General features: G+C 48.7%; 2 protein-coding genes across 8 annotated transcripts in view; one reads left to right on the top strand and one right to left on the bottom strand.

Moving 5' to 3' along the window:
* Positions 1 to 23,143, bottom strand: part of SEC22C (SEC22 homolog C, vesicle trafficking protein) — a 155,591-nt gene that overhangs the window by 26,408 nt on the left and 106,040 nt on the right. For 5 of the 7 annotated variants that reach the window (XM_063924371.1, XM_063924368.1, XM_063924370.1 and 2 more), the window contains 2 exons: positions 10,140 to 10,271; positions 7,503 to 7,757 (listed from right to left, as the gene is read on the bottom strand). In XM_063924371.1, coding sequence (XP_063780441.1) covers positions 7,503 to 7,678 — 176 coding nt within the window. In that variant the 5' untranslated portion in view covers positions 7,679 to 7,757; positions 10,140 to 10,271. The remainder of the gene's footprint in view (positions 1 to 7,502; positions 7,758 to 10,139; positions 10,272 to 23,143) is intronic. The other 2 variants (XM_063924374.1, XM_063924373.1) reach the window with 1 other exon arrangement.
* On the top strand, positions 18,430 to 19,876 carry LOC134929461 (kinesin-like protein KIF19). Its single transcript, XM_063925079.1, has one exon. It carries the CDS (start codon positions 18,486 to 18,488, stop codon positions 19,791 to 19,793), a length of 1,308 nt encoding a protein of 435 aa, XP_063781149.1. The 5' UTR covers positions 18,430 to 18,485; the 3' UTR covers positions 19,794 to 19,876.

Genomic DNA, 23,143 nt, shown 5'->3' with positions numbered 1-23,143 from the left:
GGAATGCAACAATGCAGCTCCTTATCGACAGAAAGAAGCCAAATCCATTCACATTGGGCCAGCAGTACGAACCGAACTCTTCCAGGTGTCAGCACTGTGGGCGGGCCGTATTAGCCATTAGGCTGACTAGCCTACAGCCTAGGGTCTCCACAGGGCATCACTGGTACAGGGGAGGGGGGCGTTACGTGTGTAAGCATCACCGGTACAGGGGGCGTTACATGTGTTTGTGTGTATATAGGGTAGGGGGGGGGGGGGGGCGCCGTGACGTGAGCTTGCTCCAAGAGCCATGGATCCACGCTACACCTCTGTGAGGAGCGGTACCAGCCCTCGGCTGTAGACCACGCCCTGCTCTGGCTGACCATACTTGCCTACTCTCCCGCAAGTTGTGGGGACTCCGCAATCGCCCGTAAACACGGAAGACTGGATGAATCTCCCCGCGGACATGACGGGACGAGACAGCCAGGTCCTGCCCCCTGAAGTATCCAACAGTGTCTCCACTATGGGATTCTACCAGAGAAGAGACCATAAAAGTAGGTAATGATCAAAAGCATTCTAGAAAATTATAGGTAGCAGTTGATTGAAGATTGTGCTCCAATGGGTACCACAAGAGGAAAGAGTACAGGCATTTAATCAACTGTTTATACATTTTGCTTTTTTATTTTTTTTTATTCTACTTGATTTTGTAATCTCCTATATATTAGCCCAGATCTGTGACTCTGTGCATCATTTCCTAACGCTGGGCGGAGTCACAATGCTGGGCGGAGTCAGGGTGGGATGTACTAACTTCTACCACTGCGGTATCTGGCTTAACTCATCCTGTGTGTTCTCCTCGGAAATAGGATCGCCGCCCGTAGTTTTCTTCTCACTGCGCTTCCGCCTCATCACCACCGTGGCTACTCAGTCCTGAAGTCTCCCTAACGGTTGATCAGCGCTGCGCTAGCCCTGTCAGTCACGCATGCCCTCCCCCACCTGTGACACCCCCACCCCTTCACCACACTCAGCGCCTCCGGAACCCATCCCCCATCCATGGCCCCCACTTCTCCGCCCCTCCTCCACCCGCAACACCTCCCGACCACCTCCCCTATCCATAGCACCTACCTCTCCACCATCCGCCCCTCCCCCACCCACAGCACCCATTGTGCACCCAACCGCGGCACCCCGCTACCACCCCTCCCCCAAACTCATCCCACACTCAACCCGCCTCTCCCCTCCTCCAAATGCCCCCCCCCTCCCCAAGGACAGCACCTCCAGACCCCCTCCTTCATCCGCGGCCCCCCACACCTGACCCGCCCTCCCCAACCAGCAGCACCTACATACCCCCTCCCCCATCCGCACCCCCCCCCTTCCCCCACTGTAAATGGCAAATAAATAAAATCACCCTTAAGCTGCATACACACTAGTGTTTCTCCTACCGGGCCGGGACCGGTATGACCATTCATATTGCACAGTGACATCACACAGCGGCCAGCCGTGCATGCAACTCCAGGCCGACAGTCTAGATAGAGCATGCATGCACTGCCGACAGCGTCAATAGGTGCCGACCCGAGGGGCATCGATCGTCGCTGGCTGCATACACACTTGCCGAGAAAATGAGCGACGTCGCTCAGGAAGGGGAAAATAAGCGACGTCGCTCATTTTATCGGCAAGTGTGTATGCAACTTAAATCAGGGTCATCTCCCCCTTATTTTTTATTAACGGTGATCAAAAAAGAAAATAAGAATTTACTTACCGATAATTCTATTTCTCGGAGTCCGTAGTGGATACTGGGGTTCCTGAAAGGACCATGGGGAATAGCGGCTCCGCAGGAGACAGGGCACAAAAAGTAAAGCTTTTAACCATGTGGTGTGTACTGGCTCCTCCCCCTATGACCCTCCTCCAAGCCTCAGTTAGGTACTGTGCCCGGACGAGCGTACACAATAAGGAAGGATCTTGAATCCCGGGTAAGACTCATACCAGCCACACCAATCACACCGTACAACTTGTGATCTAAAACCCAGTTAACAGTATGATAACAGAGGAGCCTCTGAAAGATGGCTTCCTACAACAATAACCCGATGAAGGCAACAATAACTATGTACAATTATTGCAGATAATCCGCACTTGGGATGGGCGCCCAGCATCCACTACGGACTCCGAGAAATAGAATTATCGGTAAGTAAATTCTTATTTTCTCTATCGTCCTAGTGGATGCTGGGGTTCCTGAAAGGACCATGGGGATTATACCAAAGCTCCCAAACGGGCGGGAGAGTGCGGATGACTCTGCAACACCGAATGAGAGAACTCCAGGTCCTCTTTTGCCAGGGTATCAAATTTGTAGAATTTTACAAACGTGTTCTCCCCCGACCACGTAGCTGCTCGGCAGAGTTGTAATGCCGAGACCCCTCGGGCAGCCGCCCAAGATGAGCCCACCTTCCTTGTGGAATGGGCCTTAACAGATTTAGGCTGTGGCAGGCCTGCCACAGAATGTGCAAGTTGAATTGTGCTACAAATCCAACGAGCAATCGACTGCTTAGAAGCAGGAGCACCCAGCTTGTTGGGTGCATACAGTATAAACAGCGAGTCAGATTTTCTGACTCCAGCCGTCCTTGAAATGTATATTTTTAAAGCTCTAACAACGTCCAACAACTTGGAGTCCTCCAAGTCGCTTGTAGCCGCAGGCACTACAATAGGCTGGTTCAGGTGAAACGCTGATACCACCTTAGGGAGAAAATGCGGACGCGTCCGCAGTTCTGCCCTATCCGAATGGAAAATTAGATATGGGCTTTTGTAAGATAAAGCCGCCAGTTCTGACACTCTCCTGGCTGAAGCCAGGGCTAGTAGCATGGACACTTTCCATGTGAGATATTTCAAATCCACCTTTTTTAGTGGTTCAAACCAATGGGATTTGAGGAAATCTAAAACTACGTTTAGATCCCACGGTGCCACCGGAGGCACTACAGGGGGCTGTATACGCAGTACACCCTTAACAAAAGTCTGGACCTCAGGAACTGAGGCCAATTCTTTTTGGAAGAATATTGACAGGGCCGAAATTTGAACCTTAATAGATCCCAACTTGAGACCCATAGACAATCCTGATTGCAGGAAATGCAGGAATCGACCCAGTTGAAATTCCTCCGTCGGAGCACTCCGATCCTCGCACCACGCAACATATTTTCGCCAAATGCGGTGATAATGTTTCGCGGTTACTTCCTTCCTTGCTTTAATCAAAGTAGGAATGACTTCTTCCGGAATGCCTTTTCCCTTTAGGATCCGGCGTTCAACCGCTATGCCGTCAAACGCAGCCGCGGTAAGTCTTGAAACAGACAGGGACCTTGCTGAAGCAGGTCCCTTCTCAGAGGTAGAGGCCACGGATCGTCCGTGATCATCTCTTGAAGTTCCGGGTACCAAGTCCTTCTTGGCCAATCCGGAGCCACTAGTATCGTTCTTACTCCTCTTTTCCTTAGAATTCTCAATACCTTTGGTATGAGAGGCAGAGGAGGAAACACATACACCGACTGGTACACCCAAGGCGTTACCAGCGCGTCCACAGCTATTGCCTGCGGGTCTCTTGACCTGGCGCAATACCTGTCCAGTTTTTTGTTGAGGCGAGACGCCATCATGTCCACCATTGGTCTTTCCCAACGGGTTACAAGCATGTGGAAAACTTCTGGATGAAGTCCCCACTCTCCCGGGTGAAGGTCGTGTCTGCTGAGGAAGTCTGCTTCCCAGTTGTCCACTCCCGGGATGAACACTGCTGACAGTGCCATCACATGATTCTCCGCCCAGCGAAGAATCCTCGCAGCTTCTGCCATTGCACTCCTGCTTCTTGTACCGCCCTGTCTGTTTACATGGGCGACTGCCGTGATGTTGTCCGACTGGATCAACACCGGTTTTCCTAGAAGCAGAGGTTCTGCCTGACTTAGAGCATTGTAGATTGCTCTTAGTTCCAGAATGTTTATGTGAAGAGACATCTCCAGGCTCGACCACACGCCCTGGAAGTTCCTTCCTTGTGTGACTGCTCCCCAGCCTCTCAGGCTGGCGTCCGTGGTCACCAGGATCCAATCCTGTATGCCGAATCTGCGGCCCTCCAATAGATGAGCGCTCTGCAACCACCACAGAAGAGATACCCTTGTCCTTGGAGACAGGGTTATCCGCCGGTGCATCTGAAGATGCGACCCTGACCATTTGTCGAGCAGATCCCTCTGGAAAATTCTTGCGTGGAATCTGCCGAATGGAATTGCTTCGTAAGAAGCCACCATTTTTCCAAGGACTCTTGTGCATTGATGTACAGACACCTTTCCTGGCTTTAGGAGGTTCCTGACAAGTTCGGATAACTCCTTGGCTTTTTCCTCCGGGAGAAATACCTTTTTCTGAACCGTGTCCAGAATCATCCCTAGGAACAGCAGACGTGTTGTCGGAATTAACTGGGATTTTGGAATATTCAAAATCCACCCGTGCTGTTTTAGCACTTCTTGAGACAGTGCTACTCCCATCTCTAGCTGTTCTCTTGACCTTGCCCTTATCAGGAGATCGTCCAAGTATGGGATAATTAACACGCCTTTTCTTCGAAGAAGAATCATCATCTCGGCCATTACTTTGGTAAAGACCCGAGGTGCCGTGGACAATCCAAACGGCAGCGTCTGAAACTGATAGTGACAGTTTTGTACGACGAACCTGAGGTACCCCTGGTGTGAGGGGTAAATTGGGACGTGGAGATACGCATCCTTGATGTCCAAGGATACCATAAAGTCCCCTTCTTCCAGGTTCGCTATCACCGCTCTGAGTGACTCCATCTTGAACTTGAACTTTTTTATGTACAGGTTCAGGGATTTCAGATTTAGAATAGGTCTTACCGAGCCGTCCGGCTTCGGTACCACAAATAGAGTGGAATAATACCCCTTTCCCTGTTGTAAAAGGGGTACTTTGACTATCACCTGCTGAGAGTACAGCTTGTGAATGGCTTCCAAGACCGTCACCCTGTCGGAGGGGGACGTTGGTAAAGCAGACTTCAGGAAACGGCGAGGTGGAGACGTCTCTAGTTCTAACCTGTACCCCTGAGATATTATCTGCAGGATCCAGGGATCTACCTGCGAGTGAGCCCACTGCGCGCTGAAATTCTTGAGACGACCCCCCACCGCCCCCGAGTCCGCTTGAGAAGCCCCAGCGTCATGCTGAGGCTTTTGTAGAAGCGGGGGAGGGCTTCTGTTCCTGGGAAGGAGCTGCCTGTTGCTGTCTCTTCCCCTTTCCTCTGCCTCGTGGCAGATATGAATATCCCTTTGCTCTCTTGTTTTTAAAGGAACGAAAGGGCTGCGGTTGAAAAGTCGGTGTCTTTTTCTGTTGGGGAGTGACTTGAGGTAAAAAGGTGGATTTCCCGGCTGTAGCCGTGGCCACCAAATCCGATAGACCGACTCCAAATAACTCCTCCCCTTTATACGGCAAAACTTCCATATGCCGTTTTGAGTCCGCATCGCCTGACCACTGTCGCGTCCATAAACTTCTTCTGGCCGAAATGGACATAGCACTTACCCGTGATGCCAGCGTGCAGATATCCCTCTGTGCATCACGCATATAAAGAAATGCATCCTTTATTTGCTCCAAAGACAGTAAAACATTGTCCCTATCCAGGGTATCAATATTTTCAATCAGGGACTCTGACCAAGCTACTCCAGCACTGCACATCCAGGCTGTCGCTATAGCTGGTCGTAGTATAACACCTGTATGTGTGTATATACTTTTTTGGATATTTTCCATCCTCCTATCTGCTGGATCTTTAAGTGCGGCCGTCTCAGGAGAGGGTAACGCCACTTGTTTTGATAAGCGTGTGAGCGCCTTGTCCACCCTAGGAGGTGTTTCCCAGCGCGCCCTAACCTCTGGCGGGAAAGGGTATAAAGCCAATAACTTCTTTGAAATTAGCATTTTTTTATCGGGGGCAACCCACGCTTCATCACACACCTCATTTAATTCTTCTGATTCAGGAAAAACTATAGGTAGTTTTTTCACACCCCACATAATACCCTGTTTAGTGGTACCTGTAGTATCAGCTATATGTAACGCCTTCTTCATTGCCAAAATCATATAACGTGTGGCCCTACTGGAAAATACGGTTGATTCGTCACCGTCACCACTGGAATCAGTGCCTGTGTCTGGGTCTGTGTCGACCGACTGAGGCAAAGGGCGTTTTACAGCCCCTGACGGTGTTTGAGGCGCCTGGACAGGCACTAATTGATTGTCCGGCCGTCTCATGTCGTCAAACGACTGCTTTAGCGTGTTGACACTATCCCGTAATTCCATAAATAAAGGCATCCATTCTGGTGTCGACCCCCTAGGAGGTGACATCCCCATATTTGGCAATTGCTCCGCCTCCACACCAATATCGTCCTCATACATGTCGACACACGCGTACCGACACACAGCAGACACACAGGGAATGCTCTAAACGAAGACAGGACCCCACTAGCCCTTTGGGGAGACAGAGGGAGAGTCTGCCAGCACACACCAAAAGCGCTATATATGACAGGGATAGCCTTATAATAAGTGCTCCCTATATAGCTGCTTTAAATATATATAATGCCACAATTTTGCCCCCCCTCTCTTGTTTTACCCTGTTTCTGTAGTGCAGTGCAGGGGAGAGACTGGGAGCCTTCCTGACCAGCGGAGCTGTGAGAGGAAAATGGCGCCGTGTGCTGAGGAGATAGGCCCCGCCCCTTTTTCGGCGGGCTCGTCTCCCGCTCTTCAATGGATTCAGGCAGGGGTTAAATATCTCCATATAGCCCCCGGAGGCTATATGTGAGGTATTTTATGCCTAAAAAAGGTTTCTCATTGCTGCCCAGGGCGCCCCCCCCCAGCGCCCTGCACCCTCAGTGACTGCCGTGTGAAGTGTGCTGGGAGCAATGGCGCACAGCTGCAGTGCTGTGCGCTACCTTAAGAAGACTGAGGAGTCTTCTGCCGCCGATTCTGGACCATCTTCTGTCTTCAGCATCTGCAAGGGGGCCGGCGGCGCGGCTCCGGTGACCCATCCAGGCTGTACCTGTGATCGTCCCTCTGGAGCTTGATGTCCAGTAGCCAAGAAGCCAATCCATCCTGCACGCAGGTGAGTTGACTCCTTCTCCCCTAAGTCCCTCGCTGCAGTGATCCTGTTGCCAGCAGGAATCACTGTAAAATAAAAAACCTAGCTAAACTTTTTCTAAGCAGCTCTTTAGGAGAGCCACCTAGATTGCACCCTTCTCGGCCGGGCACAAAAACCTAACTGAGGCTTGGAGGAGGGTCATAGGGGGAGGAGCCAGTACACACCACATGGTTAAAAGCTTTACTTTTTGTGCCCTGTCTCCTGCGGAGCCGCTATTCCCCATGGTCCTTTCAGGAACCCCAGCATCCACTAGGACGATAGAGAAATAAAAATATATGAGAACAATTACACAGCGCCCTCCTCTGGTGATGATGGAAGAAAAACAGAAGGCTTAGCTGGCTGAGAACAGATAAACGGTTTCGCTCTTAGATGAGAAAGCTGGATAAATGGGGCTTACTGTATGCTGAGGTCGCAGGCTCGGACTGTGCCTTTGGCAGGCCGCTGGGACAGCGTCACAGATAACTTCTTCACCCATCTCTTGCACTCCAGCAGTTGCTTGTTGGGGTGGAAATCTGTGGAGGCCGATAGTGGGAGGCCGTCCTGTAGCCTCACGACACAGGCGTAGAGGATCATGGGTATTTGCAGCTGCCCGACTCATGAAGTTTGCTTCTGCACATAACGTATATTCACGTATCTAAGACTTGTCCAATCACTGCAGAAAGATGGATATTACACTATTATGCATATTCACTGTGATTTGTCATCCAGATATTATGTAACTCTGAAAAACAGAAAATGCTAAAGACTTCCAAGGTGCCCAAACCTTGTGTCTATAACCATGATATAATCAGACCCACCAGCAGATGTAGGAAAACTCTGAGAGAGATAAAGTTGCCCAGAACAACTTAGCTTCTGTCATTTTATAGACTGAGCTAGAAGGTAAATGATAGCTAAAAGCTTATTGGTTGCTATGGGCAACTTCTCTCTCTCTCAAAGGTTTGATACATCTCCCCTCCAGTGAGGATGTGTCTAGCAGTGTAGATACGGGTAACACCAGCATAGTAAGGGGAGTAACAAGGACCAGCTCTGTAGCACAGTAATACAGAAAGCAGCTGAAATTGGAGAAGGAAACGTAAGTGGAAGCAGCAGGAGAGAGATAAAGTGCGAGTCAATCAGCTCCTAACTGCCATGTGTGAAAAATGACAGTTAGGAGATTATTCGCTTGTACTTTATCTCTCTCCACTTTATCACTGTCTAAGGCTTAGTACATCTGGCCTTAAATCAGTGCTGGCCTATGTCCCGCTAAGCCCTCAACTGCAGCCCCAGCTTCTTCTTCATGCCCCACTAGTCCAGCCATTATTTTCTGCATAGCTCAACCCTTGACCATACAGTAGCTTATTCAAAGCTGACTTATTTATTTATTTATTATTTATTAACAGTTTCTTATATAATGCAGTATATTCCGTTGCGCTTTACAATTAGAATAACAGCAATAGAACAAAACTGTGTAAAGACAGACAGACATAGAGGTAGGAAGGCCCTGCTCGCAAGCTTACAATCTATAGGGAAATAGGCATTGATACACAAGGATAGATGCTATCTATTGCATAATGGTCCACCAGACTGCTAGGTTCTTAATGAGTTGTATGATGATACACTGCAATGTTGGCCAAGTGTCAGGAGGGTGTGAGAGTAATGAAAGACAAGATACTGTATGTGATGTTATGAATACTCTACAGAGGATGTAATTAGATAGGGAAGCACTGAAGGTTATGTGGGTGGGTCTGGAATTTGATGGGCTTGTCTGAAGAGGTGAGTTTTCAGGGAACGTTTAAAGGTTTGGAGACTAGAGGCGGGTCTTATTGTGCGTTGGAGGGACTTCCTCCCTTGCCTGCAGCACATCTGATGAAGGATGCGCAACCTACACCACATGATCCCCCTCCTTCTTCTGCAGGAAGCAGCTGCGTGATTCCACCTTTTGACATTAAACAGAGGTAAGGGAGGTTCAGGAAGGCCCAGTCACGCACAGGGGGCTGTGATGTGTCAGTATGCAGCAAGCGCCGGAAACAGTAACTTCCCGGAGCACCTGCACAACATCTATGGAAGGCATTGCCTATGAAAGGCTATTGGAGAGGGATCAGATGGATCCCTTTTTGCCCCCGTGACAAAAGTGCATGCACAGGACTACGGTTATAAACCCAGAAGTCCTCTCTTCACAAGGGATACCTCTCTTATCGGAAGGCTGTTCTTGCAGGTAAGTGTACCTGCATACCAGTGATCACAGATGCCGGTATGCTTGCAAAAGAGGACAAATAATTGATACATCCCACCTGCAGTATTGTTTCATTTTGGTTCCGTTTACACATGCCAACAGACATTCCCTATGACGAGGCAGATGAACAACAGCAAAGACAATAGGATGACGACGGGAACATTTCTGCAGAATTGCATTGTGTCTGTTCCACCGAACACTCAAAGCTGGTGGGAAGATCTGATCACCCAGAAGACGCAATCACTTGTCAGATCTGTTCATTTATAGTTTAAAACAGGCAAATGAAAATGCTGACTTATGAGATTAGTGACTCTTTCTTAATTAAAATTAAAGGTAACGGGCAGCATGTCAGTTCAGTAACATTTTTTTTTTTTTTAAGTTGTCAAGTAGAACTGTCCTTTTCTGTACCAGAAAATAATAATTTATTGAAAGCACCTATCAGCTTCAGAGAGTAATGCGCAATTAGCCAATCAGAAGTAGCTAGCTAATAAAGGGAATCCTGTCCATCTTAATCAGTGTCCATCTTAATCAGCCGCAATTGATACGGCTTTGACAGGCGTATATATGCGTCACTGTGCGGTACTGCATCTGTTACGGGAACCTGCCCTTACTGTACTCGCCCGACGTTAAGCTCCCCACACCCCCACCTTCCTCTCCCATTCCGCTTCTCCAGTCTCACGCAGCTTCCGGCAAGTGTCAGAGAGGAGCAAATGTGCATCTGCACATACTGTATGTGCTGCGCAAACTCATGGAAATCAAACTCAACACTTGCCCCAGAATACTGGGGTCTGATGAAAGCAGAAAGCCAAATCCGCTACTCACTGGAAAATGTGACTGTGCTTCCATGTAAGACAGAATCCAGAATGTCCCAGAATCAGCTTTTTCAGCGGCAGCGGCAGCCAGGGAAGAGGTCACTTCCATCCCATATTCCCCATTATTCTGTCGCACCAGCTCCTGCTCACAACACATAAAATGCTAGTTACTAGAAGGCATCATTGGAGTAGTTATTATGATTACTATTATTATTATTATTATTATTAATAATAATAATAAAAATAATATTCTTTATACAAAACAAAGGGGGACATTTACTAAGCAGTGATAAGAGCTGAGAAGTGAGCCAGTGGAGAAATTGCCCCATCAACCAATCAGCAGCTCTGAATCATTTTATAGTATGCAAATTATAGATGTTACTTCAGTGCTGATTGGTTGCCATGGGCACTTCTCCACTGGCTCACTTCTCCACTCTTATTACTGCTTAGTAAATGTCCCCCATAATGAGGATTTACATGTTTTAAAAGACAAATAACATCCCGGCCCGTCTGACGTTATCCATGCCAGTGTGGCAGGAGGGCACTGCCCCAGTCACTAATGTTATTCATACGGTATCCAGTCTCTAAGTCGACCACTATTGGTCGACATGCATTAGTTCAGCATGGTTTCTAGGTCTACATATTCTAGGTCGACATGAGTTTTTCACAATTTTTTGATTTTTTTTTTTTACTTTTTCATACTTTACAATCCAGGTGGACTACAATTGGGAACGGTAACCTGTGCCGATCGCAGCGGTAGCGGAGTGGTGCACTAATTGGGGTTCCCGGTCACTGTACGAAGAAAACAACATCAATAAAAAAAAAACGTCATGTCGATCTTGCTCATGTCGACCTACTTTAGGTGTCGACTTACTGTCGACCAATTGTGGTCGACCTAGACACTGTCAACCTAAGTATGGTCTACCCTATGAACCACACCCATTCATACATGAGCCAGCATCTAGAGACATAACTGACCGCTAACCAGAGACTGAGCCTTAGCAGCCCAGATCAGGATAACAGAAGACCACCCCGCTATCCAGACAGTGAGGCTCTGCAACCCATGTCATTTCTGGTCTCCCATAAGAAAGCTTTAAAAATCAGCAAAGTAGGGCAAAAAGATTAATTATTAATATGAAATTTTCCTCAGCATTAAGGTGCACTTACAGTCCAGTATGAGTAAGGACGCAACACATCAACAGTGTGTGCAATAAGCATATACAACCTGCATTCACTTTTATCCATTTTCCCAATGTCTATCACTGAAGTAGCCCTAATACTCATAGGCATCCAAAGATAATTTTATTAAGGGGTGCACCACAGAAGGGGCGTGTCTAGCACCACCTTTTGGGCGTGTCTAGCACCCCCTTTTGGGCGTGTCTAGCACCACCTTTTGGTGGCATAACCCTCAGTCCTAACTGCCGCTGCTCCTTATCGCTGCTTACACTTCCCCAACTTATCGCTGACCCAGTGGCGGAACTAGAGAGTGGTGGGATTAGTGCTTTACCATTCCCCTCTCCTCACCCCCTCCCACGGTAGTGTCTAAATTCCTTTCATGGAGAGGACCTTTCCCATAATGCACTGGGTCAACGTCACCAACTATTTGGAATAGAAACCTGTGGCAAGTGAAGCAGAGTGAGATACTGGGCCCGAAGAGTGGCAATCAAAGCGAGACTGCAAGGGTACAATGCAGCATAAATAAAACACAATGCCCTACCATAAACGGAGATTCGAGAAAACGTTAACATGATGTAAGGGTAGAAGAGAAATTCCGCCCTCACCTGATGTCACATCCGGCTCCTTTCCCACAAAGGGAAAATAGACTCAACCTTCCACCCCACACACACCCAACCCCTTTGTACCAACCAGCACCTACATCCCAATTTTAAGTGGGCCACTCTGAAAAGAACGGGAGATTTAGGAGGCCGAACATTTGAGCTTTAATATAACCCAAGTAAAGTTTAAAATTTACACATGTGCCAGCAGAGCCACATCTGCCTCTTTCTATGTCATCAGACCCCTCCTCCGCAGGACACCAGCATTTGTCACACATCTCCCCATGCGAACCAGCTACTGACAGTAGTGCCCCTTATTCACATTATGCAACACAGTATGAGCCAAAATTCACATTAGGCCACACAGTATGAGCCGAAATTCACATCATGCCACACAGTATGAGCCAAATTACGCCACACATAATACCCTCAGCACTGCCAGATACACGTAATACCCCCAGCAGTGCCAGATACACGTAATACCCCCAGCAGTGCCAGATACACGTAACACCCCCAGCAGTGCCAGATATACATAATACCTCCAGCATACAGTACAAGCCAAATTCACAATATGCCACACAGTAAATCCCCAGCAGTGCCAGACACATAATGCCCCAAGCAGTGCCAGATATACGTAATACCTCCAGCATACAGTGCAAGCCAAATTCACATTATGCCACACAGTATATCCCCAGCAGTGTCATATACACGTAATGCCCCCAGCAGTGCTAGATACACGTAATACCCCCGGCATAAAGTACGAGCTAAATTCACATTAAGCCACACAGTATACCCCCAGCAGTGCCAGATACACATAATGCCCCCCAGCAGTGCCAGATACATGTAAAATCCCCAGCAGTGCCAGATACACATAATGCCCCCAGTAGTGCTCACTGCTGCTGGGCTTCTGGCTTGCACCGCCACCACTGCTATTGCTGGCTTGGCGCTGCTGCTCCTGTTTGAGGGGAGGGGAGGGGTGGAGAGTGCCTCACTGAATGGGTAGGGCTTAATGCGGTCCTCGAGAGGTGGTGGAACTCATTTCCCCTGTCACCTACTCCCCTCCCATTAGGCGAAGATAGGGCTGATGGAAGGGTTTTCGGCATCCCCTCTGCAAACTACAAATATGTGTCCTAACCCCCATACTGTCTAAAGGAACAGTGCGCACACAAGGCGCCCGGCACAAAAAAGGGGTGTGGTATCACAAGAAAGGTGTGGCTAAACAATAGTACCCCCAATTCATATTACGCAACACAGTAGCACAATCTTGTCATTACACTGCACGCAGTGCACCTATTTCACATTACACCACAGAGTAATGTCGCTTACTAACGTTGCGACACACAGTAGTGCCCCATATTCACATTATACTACACAGTAGTGCCTCTTATACACAATGCCCACAGTAGCATTGTTCCTTATAAACAATGCCCACAGTAGCATGGCCGCTAATACACATAATGCCCACACTATCAAGTGGACGCTTATACACATACTGCCCACAGTGTAAGTGCTGCTTATACACATAATAAATGCCCACCCACATACAAACATGCAGAGTGCCCCCCATGAAGCGTATCTGCCCTCATGTTCCTCCCAACTCCCCACGCAGCGTATCTGCCCTCATGTTCCCACCCATGCAGCCTATCTTCCCTCATGTGTTTCCCCCTCATGTGTATCCCTTGGAAGAAGCAGAGACGCATGGGAACCTGAAGTAAGCAGAATCTCTAGGAGGACAGCCTCAGCAGACCACAGCACCACTGCTGGAAAGGACCCACATGGACATCCAGAGATGGAGGACAGCAGACCAGCACATCACCAGACCCAGGCAAAGAAGGGAGCAGCTGCACCGAACACCGGAGCTGAAGCACTGAATCAAAGATGGTGGCCGCCGTTGAAGATCACGCCTGGAGCAAAGAGGCAGCCCTGCGGAACCCAGGAGGACATCCACCAGCCCAGGCATGTCGGTCAGCAGCAGCAGCAGCAGAGGACCACAGCGGCCACAGGAGAGACCGAGGAGCCACACCGCCAGAGGCACCGGGGACCACAGCCAGGAGCAGGCCCGCCACTGCCCGCTCAGCAAAGGGATGCAGTGGCGCTCTTCCTGCTCTGCATCCCTGTGATGAGTTCCCCTGCTGCTGCTGCTGCTGCCGGCTGCCGCTGCTCTTGTCACACTACTACAGATACAGGCAGCGGTGCCGGCAGCCTGAAGAGTCTGTCCCCTCTCTCCCTGTCAAAGCAGCAGAGCAGTCACATTGTTTTTTTGTGGATGACAAAAGGGGTGGGGCTAATATGGATGGAGGGGGTGGAGTTACACAGATTCGGGGGGCGGGGCTACACGGACCAGGCTGCTGTGCTGAAGAGGGAGAGGATGCTGCTCCTGACCTGGCCAGCCAGATTTAGGTAAGTGGAGAGAAAGAGTGAGTGAGTGGGAGAGTGTGTGTGACGTGTGTGTGTGTGTGTGTGTGTGTGTGTGTGTGTGTGTGTGTGTGTGTGTGTGTGTGTGTGTGTGTATTATTTGTATTGGTGGCACTACTATTGGGGGGATTATGTATAAGTATTACTAGAGGCACTAAATTATATGACTAAGTGGAGCTACTTCTGGGGCACTGTGTATAAGCAGCACAACTGCTGGGGTCCCTACGCTGTCTGCCGTAATGTGTAAAAAAGGGGACGCTGTCTGCCGTAATGTGTAAAAAAGGGGACGCTGTCTGCCGTAATGTGTAAAAAAAGGACGCTGTCTGCCGTAATGTGTAAAAAAGGGGATGCTGTCTGCCATAATGTGTAAAAAAGGGGACGCTGTCTGCCGTAACGTGTAAAAAGGGTGACTGTCTGTTGTAATGTCTAAAAAAGGGGACGCTCTCTGTTGTAATGTGTAAAAAAGGGGACGCTGTCTGCGTAATGTGTAAAAAAGGGGACGTTGTCTGCCGGAATGTGTAAAAAAGGGGACGCTGTCTGCCGTAATGTGTAAAAAGGGGACGCTGTCTGCCGTAATGTGTAAAAAAGGGGACGCTGTCTGCCGTAACGTGTAAAAAGGGGGACTGGCTGCTGTAATGTGTAAAAAAGGGGACGCTGTCTGCGATAATGTGTAAAAAAGGGGACGCTGTCTGCCATAACGTTTAAAAAGGAGGACTGGCTGTTGTAATGTGTAAAAAAGGGGGACGCTGTCTGCCGTAACGTGTAAAAAGAGGGACTGGCTGCTGTAATGTGTAAAAAAGGGGACGCTATCTGCCGTAATGTGTAAAAAGGGGAATCTGTCCGCCGTAAGGTGTAAAAGGGGCCCTACCTGGTGTAGTGGCGCTACTGTGCGGCGTAATTTGAATAATGAGACTACTGTGCACCGTTATATGCATTGGTATTATTTTGTGGCCACACCCCTTCCCCATGAAGCCATGTCCATATATTTTTTGAACGCGCCTACAGCGCACAATGCCCCTGTTTTACATAGGGGGGGCTCCGATGCCGTTTCTTGCACACAGCGCTAAGATGTCTAGTTACGGCACTGTTGCTAGGTATCCATTTCCCTGGCCCTGAGCTGGTCTCCCTCACCAGATCCTCTCCAGGGGTGAGGGGGTGGACTTGGACGGGATGAGGGGGACCCAAAGCATTTTGATGCACCTGGGCCCACCACTCGCTAGTTCCGCCACTGGCACAACTACGGGGGGCACTGTGTATAAGCAGCGCAACTACTGGGGTCACTGTGTATAAGCAGCGCAACTACTGGGGGCATTGTGTATAAGCAGCACAACTACTGGGGGCACTGTGTATAAGCAGTGTTACTACTGGGGGCACTATGCGTGTCAGTGGCACTCCTACTGGGGCACTATGCATATAAGCAGTGCTACTCCTCGGGGCACTATGCGTGTGTCCTGCGCTATTACTGGGGGCACTATGCATGTCAGTTGCGCTACTACTGGGGGCACTATGCATGTCAGTTGCGCTACTACTGGGGGCATTATGCGTATAAGCGGAGCTACTGCATGCGATGTAATGTGAATAAGATTATGCTACTGTGTGGAGTAATTTGAAATGGGGATCCTTGTGAGACCACACACCCTTCTTCTTTGTGTGCCGTTCCTCTGTAAAGTATGGGAGGGCGCAAATTTATAGTTTGCAGGGGGGCGCCGAACACCCTAGCACCGGCCCTGGCCAGGAGAAGCACTGTATGTACAGAGGAGTCCCGCGGCCAGGCAAGGTGGGTTGTCAGCGAGATGTGGGGGGGATGAAATCGATCAACTCGCTCGAGGGAGGGCCCGGATATTAGGGGGTGCATGTGCTAACCAGACACCCCCTGTGCGCACGCCTATGATTGTTGTATTACTAAAGGGGGGTACTCACGGAGCGATATTCTAAGCAATCTGACTAGATTGCTTAGAATATAAGATTGCTTAGAATATAAGCCTGATCGCTCCGTGTGTACCCCTTACAGCGATAGCGATGCGCAGCCCCGCGCATCGCTATCGCTGCTGCTAGATTGGCTTGCCGTGCAGGCCAATCTAGCGGGTCGCTCACTTCACCCGCTGGGTGAAGTGAGCGCCCCCCCCCCCCCGCACGCTCAGCACAGATCGAGACGTGTGCTGAGCGGTTCACTCAGCACACATCTCTCCCCGCATCGGCCCGTCTATATGGGCCTTTACTTTTTTGTACTCGAGTTGTTCGCTCGCAAGCTGCTTTTAGCAGCTTTGCACATGCTAAGCCGCCGCCTACTGGGAGTGAATCTTAGCTTATCAAGATTGCGAACGAAAGATTAGCAAAATTGCGATTAGACACTTCTTAGCAGTTTCTGAGTAGCTTCAAACTTACTCGGCATCTGCGATCAGTTCAGTGCTTGTCGTTCCTGGTTTGACGTCATAAACACACCCAGCGTTCGCCCAGACACTCCTCCGTTTCTCCAGCCACTCCCGCGTTTTTCCCAGAAACGGTAGCGTTTTTTCACACACTCCCATAAAACGGCCAGTTTCCGCCCAGAAACACCCACTTCCTGTCAGTCACATTACGATCACCAGAACGAAGAAAAAACCTTGTAATGCCGTGAGTAAAAAACCTAACTGCATAGCAAATTTACTTGACGCAGTCGCAGTGCGAACATTGCGCATGCGCAGTTAGCGGAAAATCGCTGCGATGCGAAGACAAATACCGAGCGAACAACTCGGAATGACCCCCTATGTGCATTGTTTTTGAGATCTGTCAAGCTCCTTCAGTCCTGATTGATAAACAGCGCTATATAAATATATTCTAATTATTATTATTAAATGTAGGTGATCAGATTGTGATGTCCTGTGGTACAAGACACGGCTGCCCCCTCTCACACTTGCTCTCTAATTTAGTCATGGACCCTATGCTCTGGGTTCTTCAGGATTAGCCACAATTTCTAGGTATTCAAATTGGGGGCAGAATGGGTAAGATTTCAGGGCTTGCAAACGATATCCTTTTATTTTGATCAAAACCTAGGAAGGCCCTTAGGTGCCTCTGATGGGAGAGGATTCGGGAATCTGGATTCACTTTGGGTTCTAACTTTCAACTTTGAGAAATCAGTAAAGAGTAGATTCAGATATTATTGGGAACCATTATTATAAAAATGCAAAATATTAAAAAGTCTAGTGTGTAGTTCTATTGCTGTCACTGATACCCAGGCAGCACCCTCTAACCTAGTAGCTTGGGATAGATGATTATATTATTACAAGCAATAGAACTGCTCCCACAATTGTTAATGAATACAAACATGCAGAGAGAAAGGGTCTTTTGCATATTAATTTTTGTCATGTGTATTAGTAAAAGTAAGACTAAGCCATGAGGTTATGAGGTCATGGGTTCAATTTCCACCATGTGCCTAACTGTGTGGAGTTTGTATGTTCTCCCCATACTTGCATGGTTTTCCTCCGCATACTCCGGATTTCCCCTACAATCCAAAAATATACTGGTAGGTTAATTGGCTTCCAACAAAATTAAGCCTAGCATGAATGTGTGTGCGTGTACAAATAGACTGTGAGCTCCACTGGGGCAGGGACTGATGTGAATGGCCAAATATTCTCTGTAAAGCGCTGCAGAATATGTGTGCACTATATACATAACTGGTAATAAATGAATAACTTCTAAACTCTACAAATATTTATGCAGTTTGAACCTTCTAACTGTACATTATAAAAGACATATTTAGGAATTCTTGACAGATGGGGGTTTGGTCCCAGTTTCAAAGTCCTCTTAAGTTCTTTTATACCCTTCCTTCTGCCTCCTTATTAATTAATGGAGTTGGGGAAAGCTAGACAGAGAGATGCATCCTATGACATCACCAAGGATGACCTCAGACGGCTTCTCCCATCTGCCTCAGGCATCCCAGAGAGATCAGAAGACTATAACTCTTCTTTAACAGTATGCCCTGGATGAGATACATAGCAGTGCCCTCTGCCACAGGGCTGCTTGTGATGTCACAGTGCAGGTGATTGTGATGTCATAGTGATGTCATAATGCAGCTGATGGGTATAGAACAGGCAGCTGGCTGCTTCCTGGCTCATATCTGATATTGCTGGACTAGTGCCAACACAGATACTTTTATTACTCTTTTCTGAGATTAGAATTGAGAGAAGATGAAGACTATAGAGAACGCTATAGACCATCAGATGACTGTGGCTCTGCGCATCCGTCCATTTAATTCGATGGAGACTAAGAATCGAGCCCAGTGCATCACACACCAACTTGGTCCGCAGACGCTGCTACTGAAGGATCCTGGCGAGGATCCTTATGACGTACTGCGCTCGAGCAGGACCAGAGAAACAACATTCACCTTTAACCACATGTTCGATCAGGCAGCTACTCAGGAAAATGTATATGATTCCACGATGAAGAACATAGTGGATGACATCCTAGCTGGGTACAATGCTGCTATATTCGCCTACGGCCCAACAGGCACAGGGAAGACCTATACTATGATGGGTAAGCCTCGCGAGCCCGGACTGATGTATCTTACCCTGAAGGACCTGTTTAAGACTATTGAGGAGACTGGAAGGAGAGATAATTTCTCTGTATCATTGTCATATGCTGAGATCTACAATGAAACGATCCGGGACCTACTAAGACCAAATTCTGGATCTTTGGCCCTCAGAGAGGATCCTTATGGTAACCCCAAAATAGTAGGGATTACTGCATTATCCCCTAGCACTCCTGAGGAGGCCATAACTATGCTGAAGACAGGAAATAAGCGTCGCTCTGAAACAACAACAGCTGCTAATAAGACCTCATCACGCTCCCATGCCATATTACAAATCACCATAAAACAAACAGGCAGTGATGGAGTGAGCACAGGCCGCCTGTACATGGTAGACCTGGCAGGATCAGAGCGGGCAAGCCAGACTACCAACAGCGGCAAGACCATGAAAGAAGAAGGTTACATCAACCGCTCCCTTCTCGCCCTCAGGAACTGCATCATGGCACTGCGCGAGAGACCAGGCAGCCATATAAACTATCGAGACAGTAAACTGACCTGGCTGCTAAAGGGCGCACTGAGCGGAAAAAGCAGAATGGTCATGATTGCACATATCAGTCCAGCAGATAGTGCCTTTGAAGATTCACGCAGCACAATGACCTATGGGAGCAAGGCCAAATTCATCAAGACATGGGTGGAGAGGAACAGTGTCCCCCATGGTACTGCTGAGAGGGGCAGGGGGGGCAACGTGCTGCAGAATGACTCCCACCCTCCAGAGGCCAACCATATGACCAGAGCGCCCAGTGCCAAGGATATGCAGTTTATTATGAGACGCACTATGGCCCCGCTGAATAATTTGCCCCGCATGGTCCCTTTGGCAAAGAATTTACAGTCTGCACATGAGATCAGTGCTACAGCTCGTGCCAGTGCAAATTCTTACACATATCTAGAATTAGCACGTAGATGGCTGTAGAAACACCACTTGGGCCGGCAGGAACACCACTTGGGCCGGCAGGAACACCACTTGGGCCGGCAGGAACACCATTGGCGGTAAAGGTGATTATTAAAAAAAAAAATGAGAGCTGGGGATTAGGGATACTGGCGACACCCCAAGAAAAGAAAAAAACGACACTGGGCAGCCACCTCATTGGTGTGTTGGAAGAGCTGCTGATTATTTTTAAAATGTTGACAGTTCCATCTAACTCCTTGATAAGTTAAAAACTTGAAGATTTAAACCTGGGCAATGCCGGGTATTTCAGCTGCTTGTACATCATTTGTGCTGTTCCTGGTTTCAGTTCATTATGTTTCAAGGGTACGGGTCCTTGGGTCAACTCAACTTAGGTCGACAGTAATTAGGTCGACCACTGAAGGTCGACATGAGCATTTGGCCGACATGGGCATTGGGTCAACATGTACTAGGTAAAAAGGTGAAAAGGTCGACGTGGGTTTTTGGACTATTTTTGGTGTAGTTTTCTTCGTACAGTGACGGGGGAAGCCCAATTAGTGCATCGTGTCCCCTCGCATGGCTCGCTTCGCTCACCATGCTTCGGGCAAGATGCATAGCTTCGCTCGGCACAGGTTACCGTTCCAATCGTAGTCCACTGTCAACCTATTGACCATGTCGACCTAATGCTTGTCGACCTTCAGTAGTTGACCTAATGAGTGTCGACCTAATGACCGTATCCCATGTTTCACAATGACATTTTCTTGCATCCTTATGTGTTTTTTTTGTTGTTATGTGGCATGGGGACATATTCATTAAGAAAAAAGCTGTGAAATAAGAATTTTTAGTTTTTAATTCTCACCGTTACATTTCACAATTTTTTAGAAATTCCTGATGACTCCCTTATAAAAATATCACTTCCAAAAATCTGCTATTTTTGCGAAGCAGCTTTTCGGGAAACAAGTGATATTTTTCACCAGGCAGCTGAGGTGTCCGTATGGACTTCCTCACACTTCACATGCCACCATCGGCGCCCATAACCCCTCCCCCTGCCACTTATCTCTGCAGCTGTAACTACATGGTCACCCCTCTCCGCCATTGTAAGTCACCAACATGCAGATTCCCCCCACATAGTCTCAAGGCGCCCATACACTAAACGATATTATGAGCGATTTGGCCATTTCCGACGGATCGGAACTACAAATCGGTCATAAAAGCGCAGATCGTTCAGTGTCTGTGAACGATAATGATCACGATGCGCAGTCCCGCTGGTCGTTGGTCGGAGCTTCTTTCCTGCTGCAGGGATGGTATCAGGAGCTGGAAGGCCAGCCTGAACATAAGCATGTGCAATCACCATTCTAATCCATCTGGCCAAGGTCTGCTTATTAGCAGGCCAGCCACGTTTGTGAAAACCAAAAAGAACAAACAGAGAGTCAGATTTCCGAACTGACTCCGTTCTTTTCACATAAATACGGAGAGCCCGTACCACATCCAAAGACTTCTCTTTAAATGACAAACCTGGAGAGTTAAATGCGGAACCACAATTTCTTGGTTAAAGATGTAAAGAAGACACCACCTTTGTTAGATAACCAGGGCGGGTCCTAAGAACCGCCCGGTCGCGGTGAAAAATCAGGTAAGGTGACCGACAGGATAAGGCACCCAAATCTGAAACCCGTCTAGCAGAGGCAATAGCCAGCAAAAACAAGACCTTAAGAGTAAGCCATTTAAGGTCCTCCGACACTAGGGGTTCAAAAGGAGCCTCTTGTAAGGCGTCCAGAACATCCGACAAATCCCAAGGAGCCACAGGAGGCACGTAGGGAGGTTGAATTCAGAGAACACGCTGAGTGAAAGAATGAACATCAGGCAAAGTCGCAATCTTTCTCTGAAACCAAATTGACATGGCCGAAATATGAACCTTGAGAGAGGCCAGACACAAGCCTAAGTCCAGGCCCTGTTGGAGAAAGGCCAACAGATTGGCAGTACTGAATTTGAATACGTCAACATTCTTAGCAGCACACCATGTGACCCTAGAATAAATCCGAGCCGGTTTACGGGCCTTCAACATAGTTTGAATGACCGCCTCAGAAAAACTTTTGGCCCTTAAGACGGAAGCTTCAAGAGCCACGCCATCAAAGCCAGTCGGGCCAAATCCTGGTAGACACAGGGGCCCTGAACGAGAAGGTCTGGGTGTTGTGGAAGTAAGTAGAAGAGGACGCTCTATCGAGAGACCCTGTAGGTCTGAGAACCAATGCGGTCTGAGCCACGCTGGAGCGAGCAGAAGTAGGATTCCTCCTTCTTGCTTGAACTTCCTTAGTACCCTGGGCAGGAGTGACATCGGAGGGAACACGCACGGCAGCCGAAAGTTCCATGTAATAGCCAGTGCATCCACGAACGCTGCTTGAGAATCCCTTATTCTTGCACCGAAGACCGGAACCATGTGATTGTGTCGAGACACCATCAGTTAGGCCGCACTTGTCCACTAGGAGTTGAAATACTTCTGGATGAAGGCTCCACTTTCCGGTGTGTACATCCTAACGACTGAGGAAGTCCGCTTCCCAGTTGAGGACTCCCGGAATGAACACTGCCGATATGGCTGGCAGATGACATTCTGCCCACTGAAGTATCCTTGACACTTCCCTCATTGCCATGTGGCTCCAGTGCCGCCTTGATGATTTATGTATGCCACCGTGGTGGTTTTGTCGGACTGTACTTAAACAGGCCTGTTCTGATCCAAGGCAGGGCTAGTTTCAGTGCATTGAACACTGCCCGCAGTTCCATAATGTTTATCGGGAGGAGAGACTCTTCCCTGGTCCACCGACCCTGAAGAGAGTGTTGCTCCAATACTGCGCCCCAACCCCTCAGACTGGCATCTGTCGTCAGGAGGACCCAGTTGGAGATCCAGAAGGGATGACCCCTGTCCAATCGCTGATCCTGGAGCCACCAGGACAGAGACAGGCGAACCTCCGGAGTTAGGGAGATTATGCGAGTCCTGATCCGGTGGGGTAAACTGTCCTATTTGGAGAGAATCAACCTCTGGAGAGGGCGGGAGTGAAATTGTGCGTACTCTACCATGTCGAAAGTCGACACCATGAGGCCCAGTACTTGCATCGCTGAGTGTATCGACACACGTGGGCGAGATAGGAAGTGTCTTATTTTGTCCTGAAGTTTTAGACAAAAACAACCACTGCTTGTGTGTGTCCAACAATGCTCCCAGGTGCAGCATGCTCTGAGCAGGGACCAGGGAGGATTTCTACCAGCTGATGAGCCACCCGTGGGCTTGTAGGAATTGGATCGTCAGTTCCAGATGACAAAGAAGAATCTCTGGTGAGGTTGCCAGGATCAACAGATCGTCCAGATATGGTAGGATCCTGATGCCCTGA

Source organism: Pseudophryne corroboree, chromosome 5, assembly GCF_028390025.1.
Source record: "Pseudophryne corroboree isolate aPseCor3 chromosome 5, aPseCor3.hap2, whole genome shotgun sequence".
In the NCBI taxonomy this organism is placed as follows: domain Eukaryota; kingdom Metazoa; phylum Chordata; class Amphibia; order Anura; family Myobatrachidae; genus Pseudophryne; species Pseudophryne corroboree.
This window is presented reverse-complemented; position numbering and strand designations above follow the sequence as displayed.

Coding starts and splice junctions, on each gene's coding strand:
- LOC134929461 (XM_063925079.1), top strand. CDS start 18,486: ATGAAGACTATAGAGAACGCTATAGACCATCAGATGACTGTGGCTCTG.